This window comes from Lotus japonicus, chromosome 1 (assembly GCF_012489685.1).
Source record: "Lotus japonicus ecotype B-129 chromosome 1, LjGifu_v1.2".
NCBI classification, from domain to species: domain Eukaryota; kingdom Viridiplantae; phylum Streptophyta; class Magnoliopsida; order Fabales; family Fabaceae; genus Lotus; species Lotus japonicus.
In genome coordinates this window covers 5,169,480-5,194,402 of record NC_080041.1, presented here as the reverse complement: position 1 = coordinate 5,194,402, position 24,923 = coordinate 5,169,480, and the positions used below count along the sequence as shown (strand labels likewise).

At 34.6% G+C, this 24,923-nt stretch overlaps 4 protein-coding genes across 5 annotated transcripts; all 4 read left to right on the top strand.

Moving 5' to 3' along the window:
- Window positions 1–1,675: 1,675 nt before the first annotated feature.
- LOC130733176 (F-box/kelch-repeat protein At3g06240-like) lies at window positions 1,676–5,546 on the top strand. Its single transcript, XM_057585286.1, has 3 exons — window positions 1,676–1,811; window positions 2,086–3,462; window positions 4,520–5,546. The coding sequence occupies exons 1-3, from the start codon at window positions 1,708–1,710 to the stop codon at window positions 4,620–4,622; spliced, it is 1,584 nt and encodes a 527-aa protein (XP_057441269.1). The 5' UTR covers window positions 1,676–1,707; the 3' UTR covers window positions 4,623–5,546.
- A 4,061-nt stretch (window positions 5,547–9,607) lies between these two features.
- Window positions 9,608–12,204, top strand: LOC130733175 (F-box/kelch-repeat protein At3g06240-like). 2 transcript variants are annotated; one of them, XM_057585285.1, is made up of 3 exons: window positions 9,608–9,766; window positions 9,937–11,347; window positions 11,906–12,204. In XM_057585285.1, exons 2-3 carry the CDS (start codon window positions 9,939–9,941, stop codon window positions 12,024–12,026), a joined length of 1,530 nt encoding a protein of 509 aa, XP_057441268.1. In that variant the 5' UTR covers window positions 9,608–9,766; window positions 9,937–9,938; the 3' UTR covers window positions 12,027–12,204. The 2 variants fall into 2 exon arrangements, with proteins under 2 accessions (XP_057441268.1, XP_057441267.1); XM_057585284.1 differs by having other exon boundaries at window positions 9,932–11,347.
- A 2,509-nt stretch (window positions 12,205–14,713) lies between these two features.
- Window positions 14,714–15,115, top strand: LOC130747971 (uncharacterized). Its single transcript, XM_057601082.1, has one exon. It carries the CDS (start codon window positions 14,714–14,716, stop codon window positions 15,113–15,115), a length of 402 nt encoding a protein of 133 aa, XP_057457065.1.
- Window positions 15,116–15,174: 59 nt separating this feature from the next.
- On the top strand, window positions 15,175–18,190 carry LOC130733173 (F-box protein At3g07870-like). The gene is made up of 3 exons (XM_057585283.1): window positions 15,175–15,576; window positions 15,833–17,260; window positions 17,764–18,190. The coding sequence occupies exons 2-3, from the start codon at window positions 15,840–15,842 to the stop codon at window positions 17,870–17,872; spliced, it is 1,530 nt and encodes a 509-aa protein (XP_057441266.1). The 5' UTR covers window positions 15,175–15,576; window positions 15,833–15,839; the 3' UTR covers window positions 17,873–18,190.
- The last annotated feature ends 6,733 nt before the right edge of the window (window positions 18,191–24,923 follow it).

Below are 24,923 nucleotides of genomic sequence, written 5' to 3'. Positions count from 1 at the left end.
AGGGAGCAAATGTGCAATTAAGCCTTAATTTTTTTTGGTACAACTCATAAAGAAAACCAAAAACCGAGGAGACCGCATACTAAGTCTCATTACATCAGGCAAAAGAAGCAAACTCAAACGCTCCAAAGGATTCTCAGCGGTCACCCTTGCTTCATCATGACTAGCTCCATACTTAGCCATAAAATCCACTCACGCATTAACTTCTCTTAGGGTGTGGTGTAAATCCACAATCCAATATTTATTCAGAAGCTCCTTGATGTGCCAAAACACAGATGCATACAAATGTCTTGACGAAGGCACAAACTTCACAAGGGTCACTGCATCCGAGAATCTGATTGACATTCCACCACACAGTAACTACGATTCCAAGCAATAGTGAGACCAAGAAATAGGGCCAAAAGTTCAAAATGAAGAATATGCAAATCATAAAAAAAAAAAAAACCAAAGAAACCACCCATCCACTCACCAGAATCACTACAAAAGCAGTCACCAAAACCTCCCCTACTAGGATAGCCACAAACACTGCCATCCACATTAACCACAACTCAATCAGCCAGCCTAGGGAGCCACTTGACAAGACGCAGTTTTCGTGGGGGAGAAGCCAAAGGAGCTGCGAAAGCTTTGCTGATATCCGAAGCCATGACAACAATATTAGAAGATAAAAGCTGGATAGGGAGATGAATATCTTCCAGACACACTGCATTCCTAGCACGCCAAACACACCACAAAGTGGCCATCGCAGTCGGGCTTGCGTTAGACAACAAATCCCTCAACCAAATCCACAGGTTCCCCTCACGAAAGAGCAGGCCATTCACATCGAAACCCACACGCTGTCAGATTCCACGGGCTTGAGAGAAATCCCTAAGACAATGCAAAACTATCTCAGAATTGCCATTACAGATAACACACACCTCTGATGTGACTGTTCCACATCTGAACCGGCAAGCGTTTGTTGGAAGAGCATCAAGGGAAGCCAACCAGATAAGCATAATGCATTTCAAGAGAAGTTTCAGCTTCCAAATCCACCGCCAGCTCGCCACATGGCCAGGAAGAACCACCTCTTCAGAAACTCTTTGTTGTATGAGCCATGCATACCCCGTTGCAGTAGAGTACTCCTAGAAACATGACCCGACCACCGCAAACCATCACAAACCTCATCACTTGAAAGGAATTTTTCTGGTGATATATTTTATACATAATTTTTTATTAAAGAAATAAAATTCCCTCACTTATTTTATTTTGAAAATAAAATAAACGTTAAAAATAAAAATAAAATTTTTCGCAGAAGAAAAAAAAGCTTGTGTTGCCCCCAAATGACGTTCAAGTGATAAGAGTTAGGAGACATATGAGTTGGAGTATGGGAGATCTAGAGATGAATTTGTGCATGAGTGCAATTTATCTTTCTATTGTGAAAAGGGTCCATCTAATATGCACAACTTTTTAGTGGTGTAACCTTGCACCACTATGTTAATTGTCCATTTTACCCCTGTTCAAAAAATTAATCCCATCAAAATCCACCCGGTAATACCAATATTTTTTTCTTTTTATAAAATAATTTTTTTTAACAGGGGTAAAATGGACAATTGATATAGTGGTGCAAGGTTACACCACTAAAAAGTTGTGCATATTAGGGCACGAAAAGTTTGCATTGCATAGTTTTATTTCAAATTAAAAAAAAAAAACGATCCAGATAAGATGAATGAATGAATGAATAGTGCCACAATTGCAATTTCATGGAACCGTTCACCATCAACACAACACGTTTGGTTTTCTGAGAAATCTTTGTGCTTGTGGCGTCAAACTCTCTCAAGGTACTGTTTCAATTCACAATCCCTTGTCTTATCTTCTCCATAGTTAACTTTTCAATGTTTAATTGAACCGTTCACCATCAACACAACACGTTTGTTTTTCAATTCATGAACCTAACCCTTTAAGTTCTCACAGGAATTTTTGTTAAAATTGAATGAAAGGAGGAAAAATAACCCTTTTTTGTGTTGCATGCTTGCTCCTTAGTCTCTATTTTGACATGAATCCCTTGAATGTGTTGTGTTATTCTTAAATTTGCTTTTCCTGATTGCATATCAGTGTGGCCATGAAAAGAAGAAGGGGCAAAAGGGTAGCAGACAAAGTTGATGATGAGCCAGAAAGTCAACAACTTGGGGCTTCTTTTGCTGATCTTCCAACCCACATTACTACTGACATTCTACTAAGACTTCCTGTTAAGTCTATTCTCATTTGTAAATCTGTTTGCACAAGTTGGAAAGCTCTAATCTCAGACCCGCATTTTGCAAAATCGCACTTTGAACATGGCCCAACGGGTTTCACGATTCGGACAAGGCATTGGGATGGAGATTCAAGAATCCTACACCTTATAGAGTCTGAGCCTGAAATTTTTGAAAATGATGATTATGGCCAATTCTGTTACTGTAAGCAGGACTTTATCAAACCCGAATGCAACTGTCACCTGAAGCTTGAGCGCAAACTCAAGCTTCCTCTTCATGGTGCCAAACTAGTTTTGGACAAAAGAGATGTGAACGGGAAAAGGGGAAGACAAAGGAATCATATTTCTTGCAAGCCAGAAATTGATAGGTTTGATGTGGTGAATTCTTGTAATGGCTTGCTTTGCTTGTCTGATAGGGACAGTGACTATATCGTTGTCTGTAACCCCGTTACAGGTGAGTTCATTAGACTTCCAGAAGCTACTACTAGAATTGTTAAAACTCGTGATATGTGGCTCCATGAAATATACATGGGCTTTGGTTTCCAACCCAAAACTAATGAATATAAGGTGGTAAGAATATTGAAGAGATTCTGGGGGTGGCAGGAGAAGCGTAATGTGGTTGTTGAAATTCACACACTAGGAGCATCAAGATGGAGGAATGTTGGAGTTGATCTTGATCCTAGGTATTTGACTTTTCCTAGGTTTCCTACTTGTGTGAGTGGGGCACTTCATTGGTTCATGAAATTGTCAATATTGTGTTTCAACTTTGAAAGCGAGAGGTTCCAGTCCTTCCCTTCTCCTCCTATTCTATTTAAAGAGCATAGTATGGGCAATATCACCATGGGAGAATTAAAAGGCTCTCTTTACATATGTGATTCATCTTCGTCATCTCATGGGCATACTCGTATCAAAATGTGGATTATGAAGAAATATGGTTTTGGAGAATCATGGACAAAGGTTCTCAACATTGATACTATAAGGACAGATCGTTGGCCTTATGGTCAGTATTTTCCAGTAAAATACTTTAAGAATGATGCTGCTATATTGATGTTTCATTCTTGTTATACTCTTCGGCATCGCTTCATCTACTATGAACCTGAAAAGAATAAATTCAAAAAATTTAAGGTTCTTGGGATTGGGACTCAATCAACATTTGAGGTTATTCCTCATATTCACAATCTCATCTCATTGAAGGATGCTGTGAATAGTGACAATATCAAGGTGATGAATGTCCACGCAAGGTAAGGATCGTCATTCACTAATTGATTCTAATATTGCCTTACAGATTATAATTACTTTGATATTATAAATTATAAAACAAGTATTAAGGGGAATATATGTGAGTTTCCTATGTTGCTGCCACATTTATTTTAACTTTCTTTCTGTGATATTCTATTTGGGGGGGTTGTGAAGAGAAATCTGTTGCTTGCTCAATCAATTGCTAATACAACTAAACATAGGTGGAACTTTTTATACATGTTATGGTTTTAACTTTTTTTATTATCTGTAATATTTGTAAATATTGGACTCAAACAAGTTGCTAGTAAAAGCAGATACTGGAGAGCATTCTGACTTGCTGCTACCTCTATCTTTAGCCACTTTACTATAACACTATTCACAAATATTGGTATCATTTTATATAGTTGTGCAGAGTTTAAATTGGTTGAATAAAATGAAGTTCTTTTCTTGGCTAATTGAATGTTGAAGTTGAAGTGGCATATTTGTACTCCATATCATCTGATGATGAAGAATAGGGTGAAGAGCATATCTCCTAACAAGTAATTGCCATATAGCAAGGTTATTCTATATCGCAAGTTTAAGTTTAACTAGTTGTAATTTTTGGAATATATATATAAAACAAGAACATATGTGAGTTTCCTATGTTGCTAATTTTGTTTTTACTTCCGTTTCTGGCTTTCTATTTGGGATGTGTTGGGAAGAGAAACATGTTGCTTCGTCAATCAACTGCTTACACATGTTATGATTTTAGTTTTTCTTTACTATCTACAATATTTGTAAATCTTGCCTCATGCATTCTATAAAACAAAAAGTTCGATACAAACTGTGGTTGCTAATTATATCTTTGTAACTTTATATACCTTTCATATTGATGGAGGAGGATACATTTTCAGTTGTTGCGATGTACAGCTCTTAGATATTCTTTGTTTTGTTAAGTAGCAGATATATTATGTGAAAGAGTAAAAGCAGATGATGGTGACCATTCTAACTTGCCACTACCTCCAGTTTTAGCCACATTACTTTAGCTTTATTCGCTAATATTGGTTTTCTTTTATGTAGGTCTGCAGAGTTAAAATTGCGCGAAGAAAGTGAAGTCATTTTCTTGGCTAAAGTGAAGGAGAGATTGGTAAATTTGCATATATCATCTGACGATGAAGAGTAGAGTGAATAGCACATCTCCTTATCTTCTTCAAAGAACTTCCATCATCATCTTCATATGTTTCTCCAAAAAACCCAGAAACAAACCCAGAAAATCATCAACCTCGTCCTCAACTCCACCCAAATCTCAGGAACCCCCTTCCCCGTCCTCTCATCCAACCCCAACCCAACATCCGCAAACTCACAACATAGTAGCAATGGAAGTGACACCAACATCAATTTTAGATCTCAAATTAACCATCAACCGAAAATCCAATCTTGTTCTTCTTCTTAATTATTGAAAATCCCATTAAAGTTTCTGGTTAAAGAGTTCGAGGGTGGAGGAGAACCCACCGTCGAGTCCATGTTCTCCTCTCCTCCGCAAAACCCTAATTCGGACCTAGATCAATGAGCAGCGAGCACCACCAACACCCGTTCAAGCCAGAATCAGTCAGATCGATGATCACCGACACCAGATCAAGCCTGAACCATTGTCTCTCTCGATCTCCCACATCAGATCTATGACCAGTCCAAGTCGCTGCATGAGGAAGAATCGATGAGCTTGACTTGGAATTGTCAATTGGGTTAGGTTTTTGTGAATAAGAACAGATCTATGATAGTTTTCTGCATTTTAGAGCGAGAGTAAGAAATGGGCTTTGATTTTCAGAGAGAAATCGAGGTGAGGTTTCGAGATGATGAACTGGAAGTTGAAGGAAAATGAGATCCCTTATTGGAGATGGCTGTTGTCGATTTGCAGGAGTGGAAAAGGGGTGAACCGTGTCTCGTTTAGGTGTTAGTCTGCATAAGAATCTCTCACCAGTTTTACTCTTATTCCAACTCATAGTCATGTACAGTGTATCTGTGTATGTGTATTACATTTACTCAATGTTTAAAACATTTTGTCCCATTAATTAGATTTGATTAAAAATACTCTCTGCTTGCGAATCCAGTACTGAATTTACATGTTCAACTATATATTTTTTATGATGATGACTGAGTTTGGGGAGATTGTTTTAACAATAATCCATAACAAAAAATGGGGTGGAGTGTAATATTTGTTTTAATAATTGTTATCTAAGTGAGAAAAATGGGGTGGAATGTAATATTTGGGCAAATTTGGAGTTTAGTGTCATATAAGAAAAACTCAAGATAATGCAGTGTAATTTACTTTTTTTTTCTTTTTCTGAAAGGAATCGCATTAAGTTTGTTCTATCATCTAAGGCTTATGGCAAGTAGCAAATAAAAAATCCCCTTGCATATTCCTTATGACCAAACCAAATCCTCCTACAATTCGTCTAAGCAGAATGACCTGTTATCCTCCTACGTGCTTGTTATTGCCAAGTTCACCAACACATTATTTGTTTCCTGAAGGCCCACCAAAATATACTTGAGGGGTGTGGATCAATGAGGTTTGGTCTTGGAATTTGGCTTGGTGGAGGCCTCTCTTTGGTAGAGAAAAGGAGTGGCTCCATTCTTTGCTAGCAGATGTCAATGGATGTCCATTAGTCAAAGGTGTTCCTGACAAATGCACTTGACTTCCAAGTCCTGAAGGCGTGTTTACTGTTAACTCATTCTATTCTTTTTTGCAGGTAACAGAGGTTTTTATTCCTGATCCTGTTTTTAATCATGTTTGAACATGTTTTGCTCCTTCCAATGTGAAGGCTTTTTCTTGGAAGGTTTTGCTAGGAAGAATTCCCAGTAAAGAAAATTTGTGGAAGAGGGGAATCCTTCATTCTCAGAAGGACTTAATCTGCAAGTTGTGCCGTGTGGAAATGGAATCATCATCTCATCTCTTGCTCACGTTCTTAGTCTCTACGTAGATTTGGTTGAGTTGTTATCATTGGTTGGGCGTGTACACTGTCTTGCCGGCAAACCCAAGGGACCACCTTCTCCAATTTAGTTTTGGGTGGAACAAATTTCAACGTCGGGCTGCTTATTCAATATGGCTAACAGTGGTTTGGTCAATTTGGTTAGTGCGAAATGAGGTGGTGTTCAAGAGCGGGGTGGCTGATGTTTCGGCCGTAATGGATTTGATAAAGTGGAGATCGTGGCATTGGATAAAGTCTAAGGATTTGTCTTGCTCTATATTTGAATGGTCTGCTTACCCACTTCTCTGTTTGCAGAATCTGTAGCTGTTTTTTCTTGGCTCTGGAGGGATGTTGTTGCCGTAGGTGGTGTGGTTTTTGGTTTGAGTTGGGCGCTGTTGTGGGGTTGGGTTTTAGTGTAGTATTTCATGTGTTTTTCTTTGCTGGGTACTGTCATGTGTTTTATGTGGGTTGTTGTCATTGTTTAGTTGCTTGGTTTTTTTTTTTCGTGCGTGAGCTGTGTCCTTTGTTGGTTCTGGAAGCTGTAGCCGTGTTACGTGGGTTGGGCTGCAAAGGATTTGTCTTGTTTGAGTGTTTTTTTTTTGTTTTTTCCTTGTGTTTTTGTTGGTTTTCTTTTGTTTGGTTGTTTGTACTCTAGGTTGGAGTACCTTTTTTTTTTGGTTTGAGTAGAAAAGAAAACAACAAACAAAAGAAACTAGCTAAGAACGTCCTGACATAGCAGGGATATCACTGTTGGTGGTGGTTGAGACCAGAACTTCCAATCCCAATTCTCATTAACAGCGAGTTTGGCGAGGGCATTGGCAACCTGGTTCCGTTCCCGGGGTAAATAATTAACAAACACTCTCCATTCCTTGTTAAGCAATGCTCGAATAGCAATAATCTCATCTTTGTGCCAATAAGTGTCCACGTCCCTATTGCTTGTAATGATCTGCTGAGCTTCCAAGCAATCCGTGTAGCAAGTAACAGATTTAATTCCCATCTCTCAAACATGCGTCAGACCCTTCTTCATTGCCAAGAGTTACTTCCTTTTATTGAATTTATTGGCTTATAAAAAAAACCCTTTCATAAGATAAGCCAAGTCGCCTAACAACTTTCGTCAAATGTGGAGGTGGGGGTAACTGAACTAAAGAATCTGCAAAATATTTGGGGAGACCGAACTAAAGAATAAATAAAAAAATCTATATTAAGATACGTTCATTCCAAATCATGATGTATTTGTATGCATGATGCAACCATTCACCACCAACATAACAAATTAACCCTCTCAGTACTGGATTATTGTTAAAACAATTGTTATCTAAGTGAGTAAAATGGGGTGGAATGTAATATTTGGGCAAATTTGGAGTTTAGTGTCATATAAGGAAAACTCAAGATAATGTAGTGTAATTTACTTTTTTTTTTCTTTTTCTGAAAGGAATCGCATTAAGTTTGTTCTATCATCTAAGGCTTATGGCAAGTAGCAAATAAAAAATCCCCTTGTATATTCCTTATGACCAAACCAAATCCTCTGACAATTCGTCTAAGCAGAATGACCTGTTATCCTCCTTCGTGCTTGTTATTGCCAAGTTCACCAACACATAATTTGTTTCCTGAAGGCCCACCAAAATATACTTGTGGGGTGTGGATCAATGAGGTTTGGTCTTGGAATTTGGCTTGGTGGAGGCCTCTCCTTGGTAGAGAAAAGGAGTGGCTCCATTCTTTGCTAGCAGATGTCAATGGATGTCCATTAGTCAAAGGTGTTCCTGACAAATGCACTTGACTTCCAAGTCCTGAAGGCGTGTTTACTGTTAACTCCTTCTATTCTTTTTTGCAGGTAACAGAGGTTTTTATTCCTGATCCTGTTTTTAATCATGTTTGAACATGTTTTGCTCCTTCCAATGTGAAGGCTTTTCCTTGGAAGGTTTTGCTAGGAAGAATTCCCAGTAAAGAAAATTTGTGGAAGAGGGGAATCCTTCATTCTCAGGAGGACTTAATCTGCAAGCTGTGCCGTGTGGAAATGAAATCATCATCTCATCTCTTGCTCACGTTCTTAGTCTCTACGGAGATTTGGTTGAGTTGTTATCATTGGTTGGGCGTGTACACTGTCTTGCCGGCAAACCCAAGGGACCACCTTCTCCAATTTAGTTTTGGGTGGAACAAATTTCAACGTCGGGCAGCTTATTCAATATGGCTAACAGTGGTTTGGTCAATTTGGTTAGTGTGAAATGAGGTGGTGTTCAAGAGCGGGGTGGCTGATGTTTCGGCCGTAATGGATTTGATAAAGTGGAGATCGTGGCATTTGATAAAGTCTAAGGATTTGTCTTGCTCTATATTTGAATGGTCTGCTTACCCACTTCTCTGTTTGCAGAATCTATAGCTGTTTTTTCTTGGCTCTGGAGGGATGTTGTTGCCGTAGGTGGTGTGGTTTTTGGTTTGAGTTGGGCCCTGTTGTGGGGTTGGGTTTTAGTGTAGTATTTCATGTGTTTTTCTTTGCTGGGTACTGTCATGTGTTTTATGTGGGTTGTTGTCATTGTTTAGTTGCTTGGTTTTTTTTTTTTTCGTGCGTGAGCTGTGTCCTTTGTTGGTTCTGGAAGCTGTAGCCGTGTTACGTGGGTTGGGCTGCAGTGGATCTGTCTTGTTTGAGTGTTTTTTTTTTTGTTTTTCCTTGTGTTTTTGTTGGTTTTCTTTTGTTTGGTTGTTTGTAATGTGGGTTGGAGTACCTTTTTTTTTTGGTTAGAGTAGAAAAGAAAACAACAAACAAAAGAAACTAGCTAAGAACGTCCTGACATAGCAGGGATATCACTGTTGGTGGTGGTTGAGACCAGAGCTTCCAATCCCAATTCTCATTAACAGCGAGCTTGGCGAGGGCATCAGCAACCTGGTTCCGTTCCCGGGTACATAATTAACAGACACTCTCCATTCCTTGTTAAGCAATGCTCGAATAGCAATAATCTCATCTTTGTGCCAATAAGTGTCCACGTCCCTATTGCTTGTAATGATTTGCTAAGCTTCCAACCAATCCGTGTAGCAAGTAACAGATTTAATTCCCATCTCTCAAACATGCATCAGACCCTTTTTCATTGCCAAGAGTTACTCCCTTTTATTGAATTTATTGGCTTATAAAAAAAACCCTTTCATAAGATAAGCCAAGTCTCCTAACAACTTTCGTCAAATGTGGAGGTGGGGGTAACTGAACTAAAGAATCTGCAAAATATTTGGGGAGACCGAACTAAAGAATAAATAAAAAAATCTATATTAAGATACATTCATTCCAAATCATGATGTATTTGTATGCATGATGTAACCATTCACCACCAACACAACAAATTAAGCTTTCACCTTGTGGCGCCTCAAACTCTCTAAGGTACTATTGCAATTCACAATCGCTCAATCATCTCATTAACTCTATAATTAGAGTTGTAATGTGATTTTTCTGGTGTTTGCTTGCTCCTCTCAGTCTCTACATTGATATGAATCACTTATATGTGTTGTATTATTCTTATTTTCGCTTTTCCTAATTGCCTCTCAGTGTAGCCATGAAAGGAAGAAGGGGGTCAATTGGCTCTGCTAGGGCTACCAGGTCCAGAAGAAGCAACAAGAGTATACCTAAGAAAGTTGATGATTATGATGAGCCAGAACTTCAACAGCTAATTAGGAATTCTTTTGCTGATCTTCCATCCCCCATCACTGCTGACATTCTGCTAAGACTTCCCACTAAGTCTATTCTCATTTGTAAATGTGTTTGCAAAAGTTGGAAAGCTGTAATCTCAGACCCACATTTTGCCCAATCACACTTTCAGCAAGTCCCGGCTGATTCCATGATGATCCGGGCCAAGACTCCGGATAATCAAGTGTCAAGAATCCTGCACCTTCTTGAGTTTGAGCCTGAAAATTTTGAAAATGATGAGGATGATGGCCAATTCTGGTGCTGTAAGAGGGACTTGGTTATCAAAGCCGAATGCAACTCTAACTTGAAGCTTGAGAATACACTGAAGCTTCCTTTTCATTGGGCCAGAAGAGATAAGGACAAGAAAAAGGGTAGTCAAAAGCCTAGCAAGTCAGAAGATGAGATATTCATTAATAAGGTGATCAATTCTTCTAATGGCTTGCTTTGTTTGTCTGATCAGGGCAAAGAAAATTTTATTGCTTGCAACCCAGTTACAGGTGAGTTCATAAGACTTCCAAAAGCTACTAGAGTTGATAATACTGATGAGATGCCCTTGCACCAAAAAATATACGCTGGTTTTGGTTTCCAACCTAAAACTAATGAATATAAGGTGGTAAGAATATTCAAGAAGCGTTATATGATTGCTCAAATACACACACTAGGAACATCAACATGGAGGAATCTTGTAGTCAAATCTAGGTATTTGACACGGCTTCAATTTCCTACTTGTGTGAGTGGTGCACTTCATTGGATCCGGGTCAGTGATTATGAAGACAAATTATCAATATTGTGTTTCAACTTTGAAACCGAGAGGTTTCGATCCTTCCCTTGTCCTCCTCATCTATTTAAAATGCATTGCACAACATCTGTCACCATGGGAGAATTAAAAGGGTGTCTTTATGTATGTGCTTCATTTTCTTTATCTTATCATGATACTCGTGTCAAAATGTGGATCATGAAGAAATATGGTTTTGGAGAATCATGGACTAAGGTTTTCAGCATTGATGTGACTGATCTTTGTAACATTGGTGCTAAGATTAGATATCACACGTATTGTTTATGTTGGCCAGTAAAACACTTTAAGAATGGTGGTGGTATATTGATGTATCATTCCTTCAATTGGTTTATCTACTATGAACCTGAAAAGAATGGATTCAAAATTTTCAAAGGTTATGGGACTAAATCAAGATTTAAGGTTATTCCTCATATTCCTAGTCTCATCTCATTGAAGGATGCTGTGAAAAGAGAGAACATCGATGTGCAGAATTTTCACTCAAGGTAAGGATATTACTTTGTTCACTTGTTGATTCTAATGCTTCCTTAAAAATCATAACTACTTTGATATTATAAATCATAAAACAAGTGTTTAGGGGAATACATATGGGTTTCTCATGTTGCAGCCACATTTATATTAACTTTCTTTTTTGGCATTCTGTTTTGGAGGTTGGGAAGAGAAATATATTGCTGCTATATGCAGAACCTTTTTATACATGTTATGATTTTAGTTTTTCTTCATTAGACACAATATAATCTACAAAGATTTGTGAATCTTTGCACTTTGCAGTTTATGAAACAAGAAAAAAAGTTATTTTTGGGTTCAAACTCTTTGCTAATTACATCTTTTGAACTTTTAGTATACCTTCCATATTGATGGAGGAGGAGAATATGTAATGTTGATGTAATGTCCAACTCTTAGATATTCTTTTTTGGTAAAGTAGTACATATTATGTGAAAGATTAAAAGTAGATGTTGGTGTCCATTCTGAGTTGCTGCTACCTCTAGTTTTAGCCACTTTACTACAACACTATTCACTAATATTGGTATCATTTTATACAGTTGTGCAGGGTTAAAATTGCACGAAGAAATTAAAGTTCTTTTCTTGGCTAAAGTGAACGCTGAAGCGAGAAGTATGATCTGCACATCATCTGGTGAAGAAACTGTCATTCTGGAAACTTAATCTATATCTCAAGTTTGGGTTTGGCACTAGTTGTGATTTTTGGAAAAAAGTATATCTTGTCTTGGGTTAAAAAAATATGTTTTGTGTAAACTTAAACCTCATAAATTCGGAATAATTGTCTTTGGTTTCATGATTATTGCTCAGCATTCTTGTTCTGTTTTATGATCATCTCCTGCTTTTCTCTTTGCCATATCTGCCTTGATTCTCTTATATATCTGTTGGAACAGCAACACGAATACAGATCAAGAGTAGAGAGAAACACACGAAACGACTATAAAGCAGCTATAGTTCTGTTTATTGATTCTCTTCAGAATACAATAATTAGGGTTACAGTGTTACAAGCTTATATAGGGATACTAACGATCCAGTTTACAATAATACCCCTAAACCGTACCCGGGGGCAAGCCCCCCGCACCCCCAAACCCTAATCGGCCCCCCAACAACAGTTGGGCCAAACGCACGGGCAATGGGCCACATGGGTCTGCGTACCCATTGCCCCAATGACACTGCCTATAAGCCATACTCAACAATATCATCTCTTGAAACGTTAATTTTAAACAATAAAAATAGAGTGAAATTAAAGACTGTATGAAACATGTTTTAAGTGGACTTCTTAATTTGTTCTATCACTCTATCAGAGTATCATGTTCCTGATCAATCTCCGAATCTCGTTTTTCTTTTCATCAGTCATTGTGTTCATCTTCATAATTCTTATCAAATTCTCAGTTAACTGGTGAGTTCTTTTAGAACAAATAACAAATTAAAAGAGATACAAACAGAACATATATAAGTCAAACCAAAGAAAACCATGATTTATGTAAGTAAAAATGGTGTGAGCACAACATTTCAAGGAAGTAAGAAATAGAGTTGTATACAGGGGTATTGAAACCTTATGTCCCAGTATCCATTGCTTCTTCAGATAGAAGTTGTGCTACTATGTCTATGGACATATTATATTTGTCAGTGTGATAAAACTTTGTTTTACTTTAAATTGGTTAGGAAAAGCACCACTGAGATGCAAAAAAAGGCAATATCATTGTTGCAATTATTTTATACTCCCTTTTTCCAGATATAGCATGTCCAGAAGGAAAAAACATAAGCCATTACTAAATGAGTCCATATTCTGCAATACATGTACTGAGTTATTGGAAGATAAACATTCTTTTAGGAAAAGCTAGAACTTGTTTTAAGAAGGGAGCACCAGAGGAGGAATTAATTTGTATCAAATTGATGAAAGAGGATTTGCACGGCAGAAGTATGTCTACAACCAAAAATTCCACATTGAATCATGGGAAATAAACACACTGGTTTGCAACATATAGAAAATAACTAGCTGGAGTTGGGCACATTGAATAAAAAAGGTTGGATTTGGTCGCCAAAAACAATTTACTACTGTCCCTATATTTCTCCTAAGTCTTAACAAGAACACACATAAGATATGGTAAATGCAAAGAAGCAATTCTTCCTGAGTATTAATTTGTTTTGGCTACGAAGTTCAACAAATTCTAATCCACCATCACTGTGGGTAATCCATTTTAAAATATTTTTTAATTTCAATATTTTAAATTTCACAAAAATCACCCATGATATACATGGGAACTTGGAAGTTTTATCTTAGTGTTCTGCTACAAGACATTGCCAAATTGGCTAGTGAGTTTCAATCAATTTCTTTTACACATGTTCTTAGGGATGTCAATTATGTGACCCTTTGTTTGGCCAAGTTCTATTTATCTCACAATAAGTTTTGACGTCCAATTTTCCTTTACGTATTCTTGTCGGACATTCTGTCGATAATGAAAGTTTCCTTTTACCATCAATATTTTTTTTCAGAATACGAAAAATAATTTTAAAAATAGAAATTAGTGTAAAAAATGAGACACATATCATTGTTTCATTTTTTTAGTCCTCGAATGATAGCTCAAGTGGTAAGAGCTAAGAGACATGCGGGTTAGGTGGGGGAGATCCAAGTATCATGTATCGATCCATGAGGGTGCAATTTATCTTTCTGATATAAAAAGAAACAGTTTTTAATAAAATTAATATTAATATCAGGGACCATCACAGTCGCTGCCGCCGCCGGGGGTGGTCAAGTGCAATTCCGATGGGAGCTTCCGTGAGTTGGAAGGGATAATGGGGAGCGGCGGTTAGGGATGGCAATGGGTAGGATCGGACACGAGTTTTACAATTACCAAACTCAAATCCAAACCCAAACTCAAACACTTATGGGCGATAAAATGAAATTCATGCCCAAACACATTGGATTTCGGATTTACCCGAAACTCAAACCCAAATCCATTACTTACGTGAAATAGCAACTCGTCCCAGAACCCGATCCTGCTTTCATATAATAGAGTGAAATTCATAGGAAGAAAGAAAAAACAAATATTATTCATCATCCTCATCCATCACCAAAGTGAGACAATAATAGTTTATAGTTTACTTTTTCAAACATACAAAAGCGCAATTAATCATCAAACACTAAGAACAAAGTGTATAAATATATACATCAGGGCTTTTTTTGTAATTTTCGGGTATCTTTGGATTTGGGTTCGAGCGGGTATGGGCACGGATTTAACTAATGCCAAACCCAAACCCATAAACTACTACAATAACGGGCAAAACCCAAACCCAAATCCAGTCAACTCGGGTTTTGTCCGTCAAATCGGATCGGGTTCGGACGGGTACCCATGGATTTGGGCAAAATTTCCATCCCTAGCGGCGGTGTTATCAGGGACCATCACGATCGTTGGGTCATTGGGTGCTACTCTCGGGTAGACGGCGGGAACGCGTTCAAAGCGGAAGCCTTAGCGTTGCGTGGTGTGCTCCAGCTAGCTTGGGACAAAGGCTTTCGACAAGTTATCTGTGATGTAGATTGTGTTGATTTAGTGAAGATTGTAGTTGATCCAGAAGCGGTTCAGCTTCACACAGAGTTCTTGGTGCTTTATTCAATTCGCCAGCTTATATCCATGGAGTGGGACGTGAAGTTGAATGATGTCCATCGTGATAGCAACGCTATAGCGGATTACTTAGCTTGGAGAGGTGCTGCAACTGGTTTGTGGGTGAGATTGAGAATCAGATTCGGATGTTGACTACCTTCTGTTGAAGGATTCTATTTCTATTCCTTAGTTTTTTTGTTTTGTTGCTAGTTTTCCGATGTATCAAAAATATTAATATGAGAATTATGAAAAGAGTCCAAAAAATGAGCACACGAATCAGCCAAATGTTTTTTTTTTTTTTTTTAAATTCGAATCAGCCAAATGTTTACAGGCTGTTTACTATAGGTGAAATTAATTATCATTCAATGTTAGAAATCAATGTATTTTCGATTGACCATTCAGAATTGGAAACGAGCCTGTTTTTCGGTTTCATACCTTAATTCATTTTCCTTCTCAAAAATGTGAAATGAAGAATTTCAAAGGGTTTTTCTCATCTGTATAAGTACAAGCCCACGATTGCTTTTTTTACATTACATGCAACCGTTCACCACCAAGCCACCAACACATTTTCTCTGAGAAAAAATCTATGGGCTTGAGGCATCAAACAGTCTAAGGTACTTTTTCCATTCACAATCTCTCATCTGATAGTCTCTATGATTGTAGTTGTAATTTTTCATCCAAAAGATTCATGCTTTTTAATTGAAGAATGCATCAACCTATAAGTTTTTTTAAAAAAAAAAGTTGAATGAAAGGAAGAAAAAGAAACCCTTTTTGTGGTGTTTGTTTGCTGCTGATCAGTCTCTAGTTTGATATGAATCCCTTGAATGTGTTGTGTTATTCTCATTTTTGCTTTTCCTGATTGCACCTCAGTGTGGCCATGGAAACAAAAGAGGGCTCAATGGGCTCTCCTAGGGATAGAAAAGGCAAAAGGGTAGCAGAGAAAGTTGATAATGAGTCAAAAAGTCAACAACTTGGGGTTTCTTTTACTGATCTTCCATCACACATCAGTACTGACATTCTGCTAAGACTTCCTATTAAGTCTATTCTCATTTGTAAATGTGTTTGCCCAAGTTGGAAAGCTCTGATCTCAGACCCACATTTTACCAAATTGCACTTTCAGCATGCCTCAACCGGTTTCATGATTCGGGCCAACGCTCCGTATCTAGTGTCGAGAATCCTGCACCTTCTGGAGTTTGAGCCTGAAAAAATTGAAAAAGATGATGATGATGACCAATTCTGTTTCTGTGAGGACTTATCTATCAAACCTGAATGCAACTCTCACTTGAAACTTGAGAATAAACTCAAGCTTCCTCTTCGTGATGCAAAACTAGTTTTGGACAAAAGAGATGAGACCGAGAAAAGGGGCAGACAAGGGCATTATATTTCTTCCAAGCCAGAAGATGATAAGTTTGCTGTGGTGAATTCTTGTAATGGCTTGCTTTGCTTGTGTGATCCGAGCAGAGACAATTTTGTTGTTTGCAACCCAGTTTCGGGTGAGTTTATAAGACTTCCAAAAGCTACTAGCGTTCATAATATTTCTGACATCTGGCACCAAGAAATATATTGTGGTTTTGGTTTGCTACCCAAAACTAATGAATATAAGGTGGTAAGAATATTGAAGATGTACGGGGGGTTGCATTCGCCTAAAACGACGAAATTTATGGGTGTTGACATGTACACACTAGGAACAACAACATGGAAGAATGTTGATGTTGATCCTGAGAATTTTAAATGGCTTCTAATGTGTACTGATAAATGGCTTGGATTTCCTACTTGTGTGAGTGGGGCACTTCATTGGATTGATTTTTATCACTATGCCATATTGTGTTTTGACTTTGAAAGTGAGAGATTCCAATCCTTCCCCTCTCCTCCTCTTTTATTTCAAAATAAACATTCCCCATGGAATATCACCATGGGAGAATTAAGGGGCTCTCTTCACATATGTGATTCATCTTCTTCATCTTCTGTGAGTACTCCTGTCAAGATGTGGATTATGAAGAAATATGGTTTCGGTGAATCATGGACTAAGGTTTTTAGCATTGATACTATGAGCAGAGATCGCTGGCCTTATGGTGGTTTATATTGGCCAGTAAAACACTTCAAAAATGGTGCTGCTATATTGATGTATCATTCCAGCAATTGCTTTATATACTATGAACCTGAAAAGTATGGATTCAAAATTTTTAAGGTTCGTGGGACTCAATATACATTTGAGGTTATTCCTCATATTCCCAATCTCATCTCATTGAAGGATGCTGTGAAGGGAGACAACATTGAGGTGCTGAATATCCACTCAAGGTAAGGGTATAGGTTTTTGAATCTAATGCTACCTGAAAAATTGTATTAAGGGGAACATGTTTGAGTTTACTATGTTGCCGCCGCATTTATTTTAACTTTCTTTCTTGATATTCTGTTTGAGAGGCTGGGAAGAGAAATTTGTTGCTTTGTCAATCCATTGCTTATACAACTAAACTATATGTGGAAATTTTCATAAATGTTATGATGTTAGTTTTTCTTTATTATCTACAAGCTCTTGCAGTTTATTAAAAAAAAAAGTTACTTGTGGATACAAACGCATTGCTTGAACTTTCAATATATACCTTCCATATTGGTGGTGGAGGAGTATGTGTACATTTACTGTAATTTCCAGCTCTTTGATAATCTTTTGTTGTAAAGTAGTAGACATATTATGTGAAAGAGTAAAAGCAGATGGTGGAGACTATTCTGACTTGCTGTGCTACCTCTTGTATTAGCCCCTTTACTATAACACAATTCACTGATATTGGTATCATTTTATATAGGTGTGCACAGTTTCAATTGCACGAAGAAAACGAAGTTCTTTTCTTGGCTAAAGTGAATGGTGAAGTGGCTAATGTGCACTCCATATCATCTGATGATGAAGATGATTGAAGAACAGGGTGAAGAGCACGCCTCCTAACAAGTATTTGCCATATAACAAGGTTATGCTATTGCAAGTTTGGGTTTGGCTAGTTGTAGTTTTTGGAATATGTTTTTCATCTTTGAGTACCAAAGATATTTCATTAATCTGTAGGGATGATTATTGCTCAGCCTTTTCATTGTTTCCGGGATGTGTTTTACATGCTTTACTATGTCTGTCGTGCCGTATCTCTATACTTTCCAAATATCGATTATGTTACATTACCCAAAAGATATAAGTGGTGGCAGATCCTATCTTATGGATTTGGCTCCTCTAAAGTTTGATAGTCACTTTAGTGGTTAAAGTAAGTTATCATAACTGTTGGCACTTCAGAAGTCTAAATACTATGTCTCTGCAATTTGAGCTTTACTTTCTTTGTTTCGGCTTTGATTGTGAACTTGCTCAAAGAATTGGACAGGTTTCCTTATTTTCAATATTTGCTTCGTTTAAATAATGATCAAGAGAATTAGAACTGCTTGCTTGCATATTTGCAATTTGATTCATTCACTAAGTTACATATTAAAAAAAATAGTGGTAAGAAAGAGACATGGTACTGATTTTTGAACTGATTTTTGAATGTAATGTGAGACTCATTTTAGAGGGTAGAATAAGTTATCACAACAATTGACTGAGTCTCTTTATTGACTTTTCAAAGTAGGTAGTCACTATTAAAGTGAAATAGTCATTTTAGAGGAGCAATGGCTATCTCACTTTAGAGGAGTCAAATCCATTTAGATAAACACATTGCAGAGAGACATGGTACTTCTATGAGGATAAATGCAGAGGATGTGGGCATTTAATGCACAAGAATGTCCTTTATGAAGATGAATGATAAGAAACAGAGAATGTCATCAAATTTTTTGCAGCCTGCACTTCAATTAGGTTAGATGAAGGTAGTCAAAAGGGAGAGACTTGAGGAATTTAAACGATCAGGAAAGTTTAAAGGTGCTAGTACTGTATGGTTCACAGAGAACATAATGACCTCAAGTGATTAAGGTTATGACTGAACCTAATATTAAGGTCACAGTTGGGATAGTTGCATCACTAGTTCTAATGAGTGAAATATTGAAATGTCTTTCTTTAAATTCCTCATGAATAACAACACTGGTTGCAACATTTAGAAAATAACTAGCATTTTCCGATGTATCAAAAAAAAATAATAATAATAACTAGCTGTAGTTGGACAAAGGGAATAAAAATGGTTGGTTCTGGTTTCCAAAACCAATTTACTACTGTTCCTATATTTCGCCTGACTATAACAGTCATAAGATATTACAACCATAATTCTTTTTTAAGTGTCATTCTAGCAAAAAGCTCTCTAACCAAGATAGTGAGTTGTTGGAGTTTTTTTTTCCCATTCTACCATCTCACATCCTAATCATGAACTTAGAAAGTTTTTCAACTAAAATAATGGATAATTAATTTTTTGTTCCACTTTCTCTCATATCATTAAAGTATTTATCATTATTCCCTCCCTAGTAGCAATAAAAATTTATACTCTTCTTCAAAAAAAAATAAAAATTTATACTCCCTCCGTCTCCATTTATAAGTCGCCTTTTTTAGAGTTTTTTTTTGTCTCAAATTATAAGTCACTTTATAATACCAATGAACATTCAATACATTTTTCCACAATTACCCTCATATTTAATAGGAAAGAGATAGTATCATTTTGAATAAAATTAATTTTGGAGAGAGAAATTAATGGGCAATCTAGGAAAGTTGATAAAACTTTTTACCAATTTATTACTAGCAACCACTTTTCTTAATCCAAGAGAATTAAGAAAAAGTGACTTATAAATGGGGACGGAGGGAGTAATCTCCCTCCAATTTTTAATGTTAACACATTTTTCTATGTAACTTTGAAAGCTCTTTTGGATACTTTCATTGGAATTTAATTTTCACTTACTAGACAAGACTTTGAATTGATGTAATTAGAATTTAATTCCCACTTACTAGTAAGGGTATAATTGACAAAATGGACCTTAAAATGTCAAAACGACAGTTAAATAGGAACAAAAACTTTCTTCTAAAACGACACTTAAAAAGGAACGGAAAGAGTATAAATGCAATGAAGCAATTCTTCCTGACTAGTATTAAATTTCTTTTGCAACCAAGTCCAACAATTGATAATTACTGGTACATTCATAGCCATTAAAATGATTTCTATCAATGAAATCGATTTAGTTTTTTATATATTTCACAAAAAGTACCAATAATATACATGGAAACTTGCTAGTTCAATTTCAAATTTTGAAAAAATAAAAAATATATATTAATGTAAAACATGGGGCACAAATCATTGTTAAAAAGTAAAAACATTCCTCTAATAAAGTTGATATGAAAGTTCTCATAGAAATGAATAATTCGTTATCAATTTTTAATACTTCTTAAACATTCTTATGCAATAAAGTAGAATTTTTACATTATAATTTAAAGGCTTAAATAACATTTTCGTCCCTGCAAAATACCTCATTTCAGATTTTGGTCCTAAATCCTAATAACTTTTTTTTTGTTAGTTTTGCATCATGGAATTTCAAACGGTTTCCTTCCGATCCTCTAAGTCAACTTTTCCATCCATTGTGAACGGAAGTCCCCCCCGGAATTACCATGTGGCTTTATTGATTTGATATCTATCTATCTATTTATTTATACTATATATAAAGGGAGAGTTTTTGCAATCTTTAGGGCAACTTTGTCATTCAATAATTATTACACTATAATCTAATTGTTTACATGAGTATTTAAGTAAAAATACACATTATTTTCTAAAGATGCAATCACAGTCGTTCATTCCATTGCAACCTCTCATCTTCCATGAGTTTCTTTTATGCCTTGAGAACACTTTATGACTTAACAATGTGTTGATCTTTCACCATTCTAATTGTTACAACTTTTCTAATTTAATGATTTTATGACTTTTCATTTTCCAAAACTCCTCTTCATGATTTCAATTTATTCTAAAATGAAATATATTCAATAATTGGATTGAGAAAGAGAATTGTTGAAACTTTTCACATTTTTCATGGTTTATTCTCCATGTATAAATACTCTTCATCTATTCGATTTGTCTGCATCCTTTCAACCTCATCCACATTTTGAGCTTTAGAGTTGTTTAAAGTATACATGACTTACAACAATGACTGCATATTAGAACTCCACTAGCTTATGTTTTAGGTTTCAAGTTTTGTAAATCCCTACACAAAACATCAAAGGGGTTTCCAGTTCATGTTCATGTTCTATTTTGTTCTTTATTTTTTTCTTTAGATTTTTTGTAAGGATGGAAGACGTCAAGATTTCATGAACAACGACATGAATTTGGTTGAAACCTTGATATTTTTAATGTTTCGAGCCTATAAAATAAGGGAAATTCATGTTTATCAATTTCATTTTTATATGATTTACTTTTTTATATCTGTTCTTCTTGGTTCAAAACCAATTCAAGAGGTATGTATTGAGTGACCAAATTTTGAGTCTTTCTTTTCTTTAAATTGTATCTTTTTATCTGAGGTCAATTGTTGTTGCAGATCACTCTATAATGCATTAGTGCGAATATATTCATTTCCTCTTAATTTTTCTTGAAGAATTCAGTATATGGCTAAGAGAAGCTTTTGTAAACATCGATAAGGGGCTGGCCACACCTGACAAATGGGTTTCTAGCGGCCCAATTATTCATTTATATCACCATTTAACATCTGAATTGTCATTGGATAATTTCTAACAGGTATTTTTTGGAAGGTGGCATCCATTTCTTTTTCTTGCTTTCTTTGTTAAATTGTGAAGATTTTTTGTTTTCTTGGGTGTCATCCATATGTTTTATGTCAATTTTTGGCATTCTTTGTCTAATTGAGAATGATTGTTTCTCAACTTATTTCTTCTAAATGAATGAAAGTATTTGCTTTCGGAAAAAAAAATCCATATAGATTTTAGACCTATATATCATGAAGGCATTTTTGTATCAAAAACGGATGAAGGGACAAAAATTAATAATTCTCTATTTTAGAGGGATTAAAATCAATGAAAAATTGAATGGGGACCAAATTCAATAATTGACTATTTTAGGGGACAAAAACCATATTTAACCCTAAAATAAAAAAATAAAAAAATAAAAAAAAGTTTTAAAACTTCATATTGGTTATATATCTATTAATTAACATATTTAAAAATAAAAAAAAACATCAAATTATTTTTTATATATTATACATTAAATCGTTTTAGTTATACAAAAGTTAGAAAATTAAAAAGCTTAAAAATTTATTTTAAATCACACATCAAAGTTTATAATGGGACAAAAGTCTTTTCATTTCTACAATCTCAATCAGATGTGGATGTGGTTACTATTATATAGAAGTTATAAAATAAAATTACTATCCTTTTATTTTTTAGAAAGGAAAAAATGTATTAATCACAGCTTTGAGAACAAAGCATAAGAGGATACAAAATATGCATTTTTAACTTGGTACTTCACTTTCTTTGTAAATTAAAAAATAAAAATGAAATTTTAAAATTAAAAAAGGAAAATTGATTTAAATATTACGAAAATAAGTTTTAAAGATAAATATTAATTAACCTATTTAAAATATATATCTATATCTATCTATCTAATATCTATATGTATATCCATATTTATCTGTCTATCTATATCTATATAAAATATAAAGTTTAGCAACCTAGAGGGTAAAATAGTCTATTAATAAACAATGTTTCATATATATTTTTCTTACCTATGGACTTTTAAGTAATTATACATATTATTTGATATGTGATTTTTTAGAGCTGTTCGATAATTAGCAGACTTTTAATCTCATTCGTTCGATATTTCCCTTAAACTTCCTCCATCAATGTTAGTATATAACTTTCTACTATTAAACTCAAAATTATTTTATATGAATTTATTATTATTTAATTTATATGAGTTATGGAATGTCATAGCTCAAAATTAATATTAAATATGATATTAGTTACGAATTCCATAAGACGCATTTTATTAGTTTAGATTTAGATTTGTGGAAATATTAATCAACTCATAATTAATATTAATAAAAAAACCATAAAAGTTAAAGATCATTCCACAAAAAATCCCTAACCCTTCCTCTTGATCTTCCTTCATCAATGTCATTATATGAACTTATACTATTAACCTACAACGTTAATTTCAAAAAAAAAAACTACAACATTATTTTAAATAAATTTATTATTATTTGTCTCATCATATGAGTTATGAAACTTAAAAATACAAACTTAATATTAAATAAGATCTTAAAAAAAGATCACTTCTATCTATAAAGTACAATAAATTGTTATATCAAAAGAATGAATCAAAAGCATCAATTATATAAAAACGACACAAAAAAAATACACTCATAAAAAACCTACGACAAAAAATATACAATCAATAACATAAATTAACACTTCGATAAGAAAATCTAATTATAAAAAATCATCAAAAACACAATACAAAATTAAAAAGAATCCTCCGTGCAACGCACGGGTAAAAAATAATAGTGTTTGAAATAAATTGCAAGTTTTTTTATAAGTAAATGTTAATTGTTAGTAATGTTAGTAAGTTAGTTTCTGTGTACTAAAAAAAAGTAAATTAGTCTCTCCTTAAGGCTTGAAACTAGATCTTTTACCCTTTATTTCACCTAATTCTTATGTTCTCTTACTCTTACCACTTGAATTAACCACTGATGACAAATAAGTTACACGTAGATATTGAAGACCACTCGACCCGATTCCGACCCGGTCTGATGGAGATTTGATTGTTAAATTAGGGTTTCACGTTCATATAATCAAAGGATATGATGCGGTCAAATGATTCTGATTGGTTCTGTTAGGATTTGTTTCTAGAATGTTGCTATTATTATCTTAAATTAAATTTTTCTTTAATTTAATTATTAAAAATTCACCAAATGGTTTAAGATCATGTTTAAAATAAAATAATAACAATTAGAGCATCATTTGGTGAAATAGTTTTTATTTTGGGAACTCATTTGGTGAAATAGTTGGTGTGAGATTAAGGGAAATATTATACTGGTTTTAAAATCGAGTTTATTAATGAAATGAATAAAGAATACATTTTTTTTTACTACAAAAGAATACATTATTTATCATAGACTTTATCTAAAATAAATTATAAAATACAAATAACCTTACATTAGATTTTGGTCCTAATAATCTTTTTTCGAATTTTTCCATCAAAAAAAAGAAAAAAGAAACCTTTTTTTAATGTCTCTAAAATCAGTTTCAAAATAGATTCTAGATAAAAAAAAAAAAAGCTTATCTTTTAGATTACTCAAAATAAGAAAATAATACATTATTTATCATAGATTTTATTTAAAAAAATTATAAAATACAAATAACCTTACGTTTGCTTTTGTTCCTAATAATCTATAATAAAAAAATTTTATTTTGGTTACAAAGGAAAATCTCTAGAATCAGTTTCAAAACTAGCGGAATTACCCGTGCCCTGCACGGGTGACTTTTGTTATTTATAATTTAAATTTCGTGTAATATTATGTTTTGTATCTTTTTAGTAAATATGTTTTAAAAATTGTTTCAATTATATGTTCTTAATAGTGATAATTGTGTATTAATCTACCATAATTTTTTACTTAAAATTTTTTACTTATTTAAATATGAAAAAAATTAAATATTTAAAATTTATAAGACATGTACTCATTATTTTGTATTTTAAATTATAAATTTTGCATCACTCAAATTTTTGTATATACATTAAATCAGTATTTTTAATTTTTTTAATACATGTACTCATTATTAATATTTGATTGATTATTTTTCATATCAATGTTTTTATTTATAGTAACAATAACAATTATAATAATAATATATATTTTGATTCAAAATGTTAATTTCGAAGAGAAATCAATATGTTACAACAAAATGAAACCCCACTTCTAATAAAGCTCAAATCAAATCATAGAAAAAAATCACCATATTAAATAAACCAAAATAATAGATAATGTACGAAAATTATTTAGATCCAAAGGCTTCTCTTATTTTTGA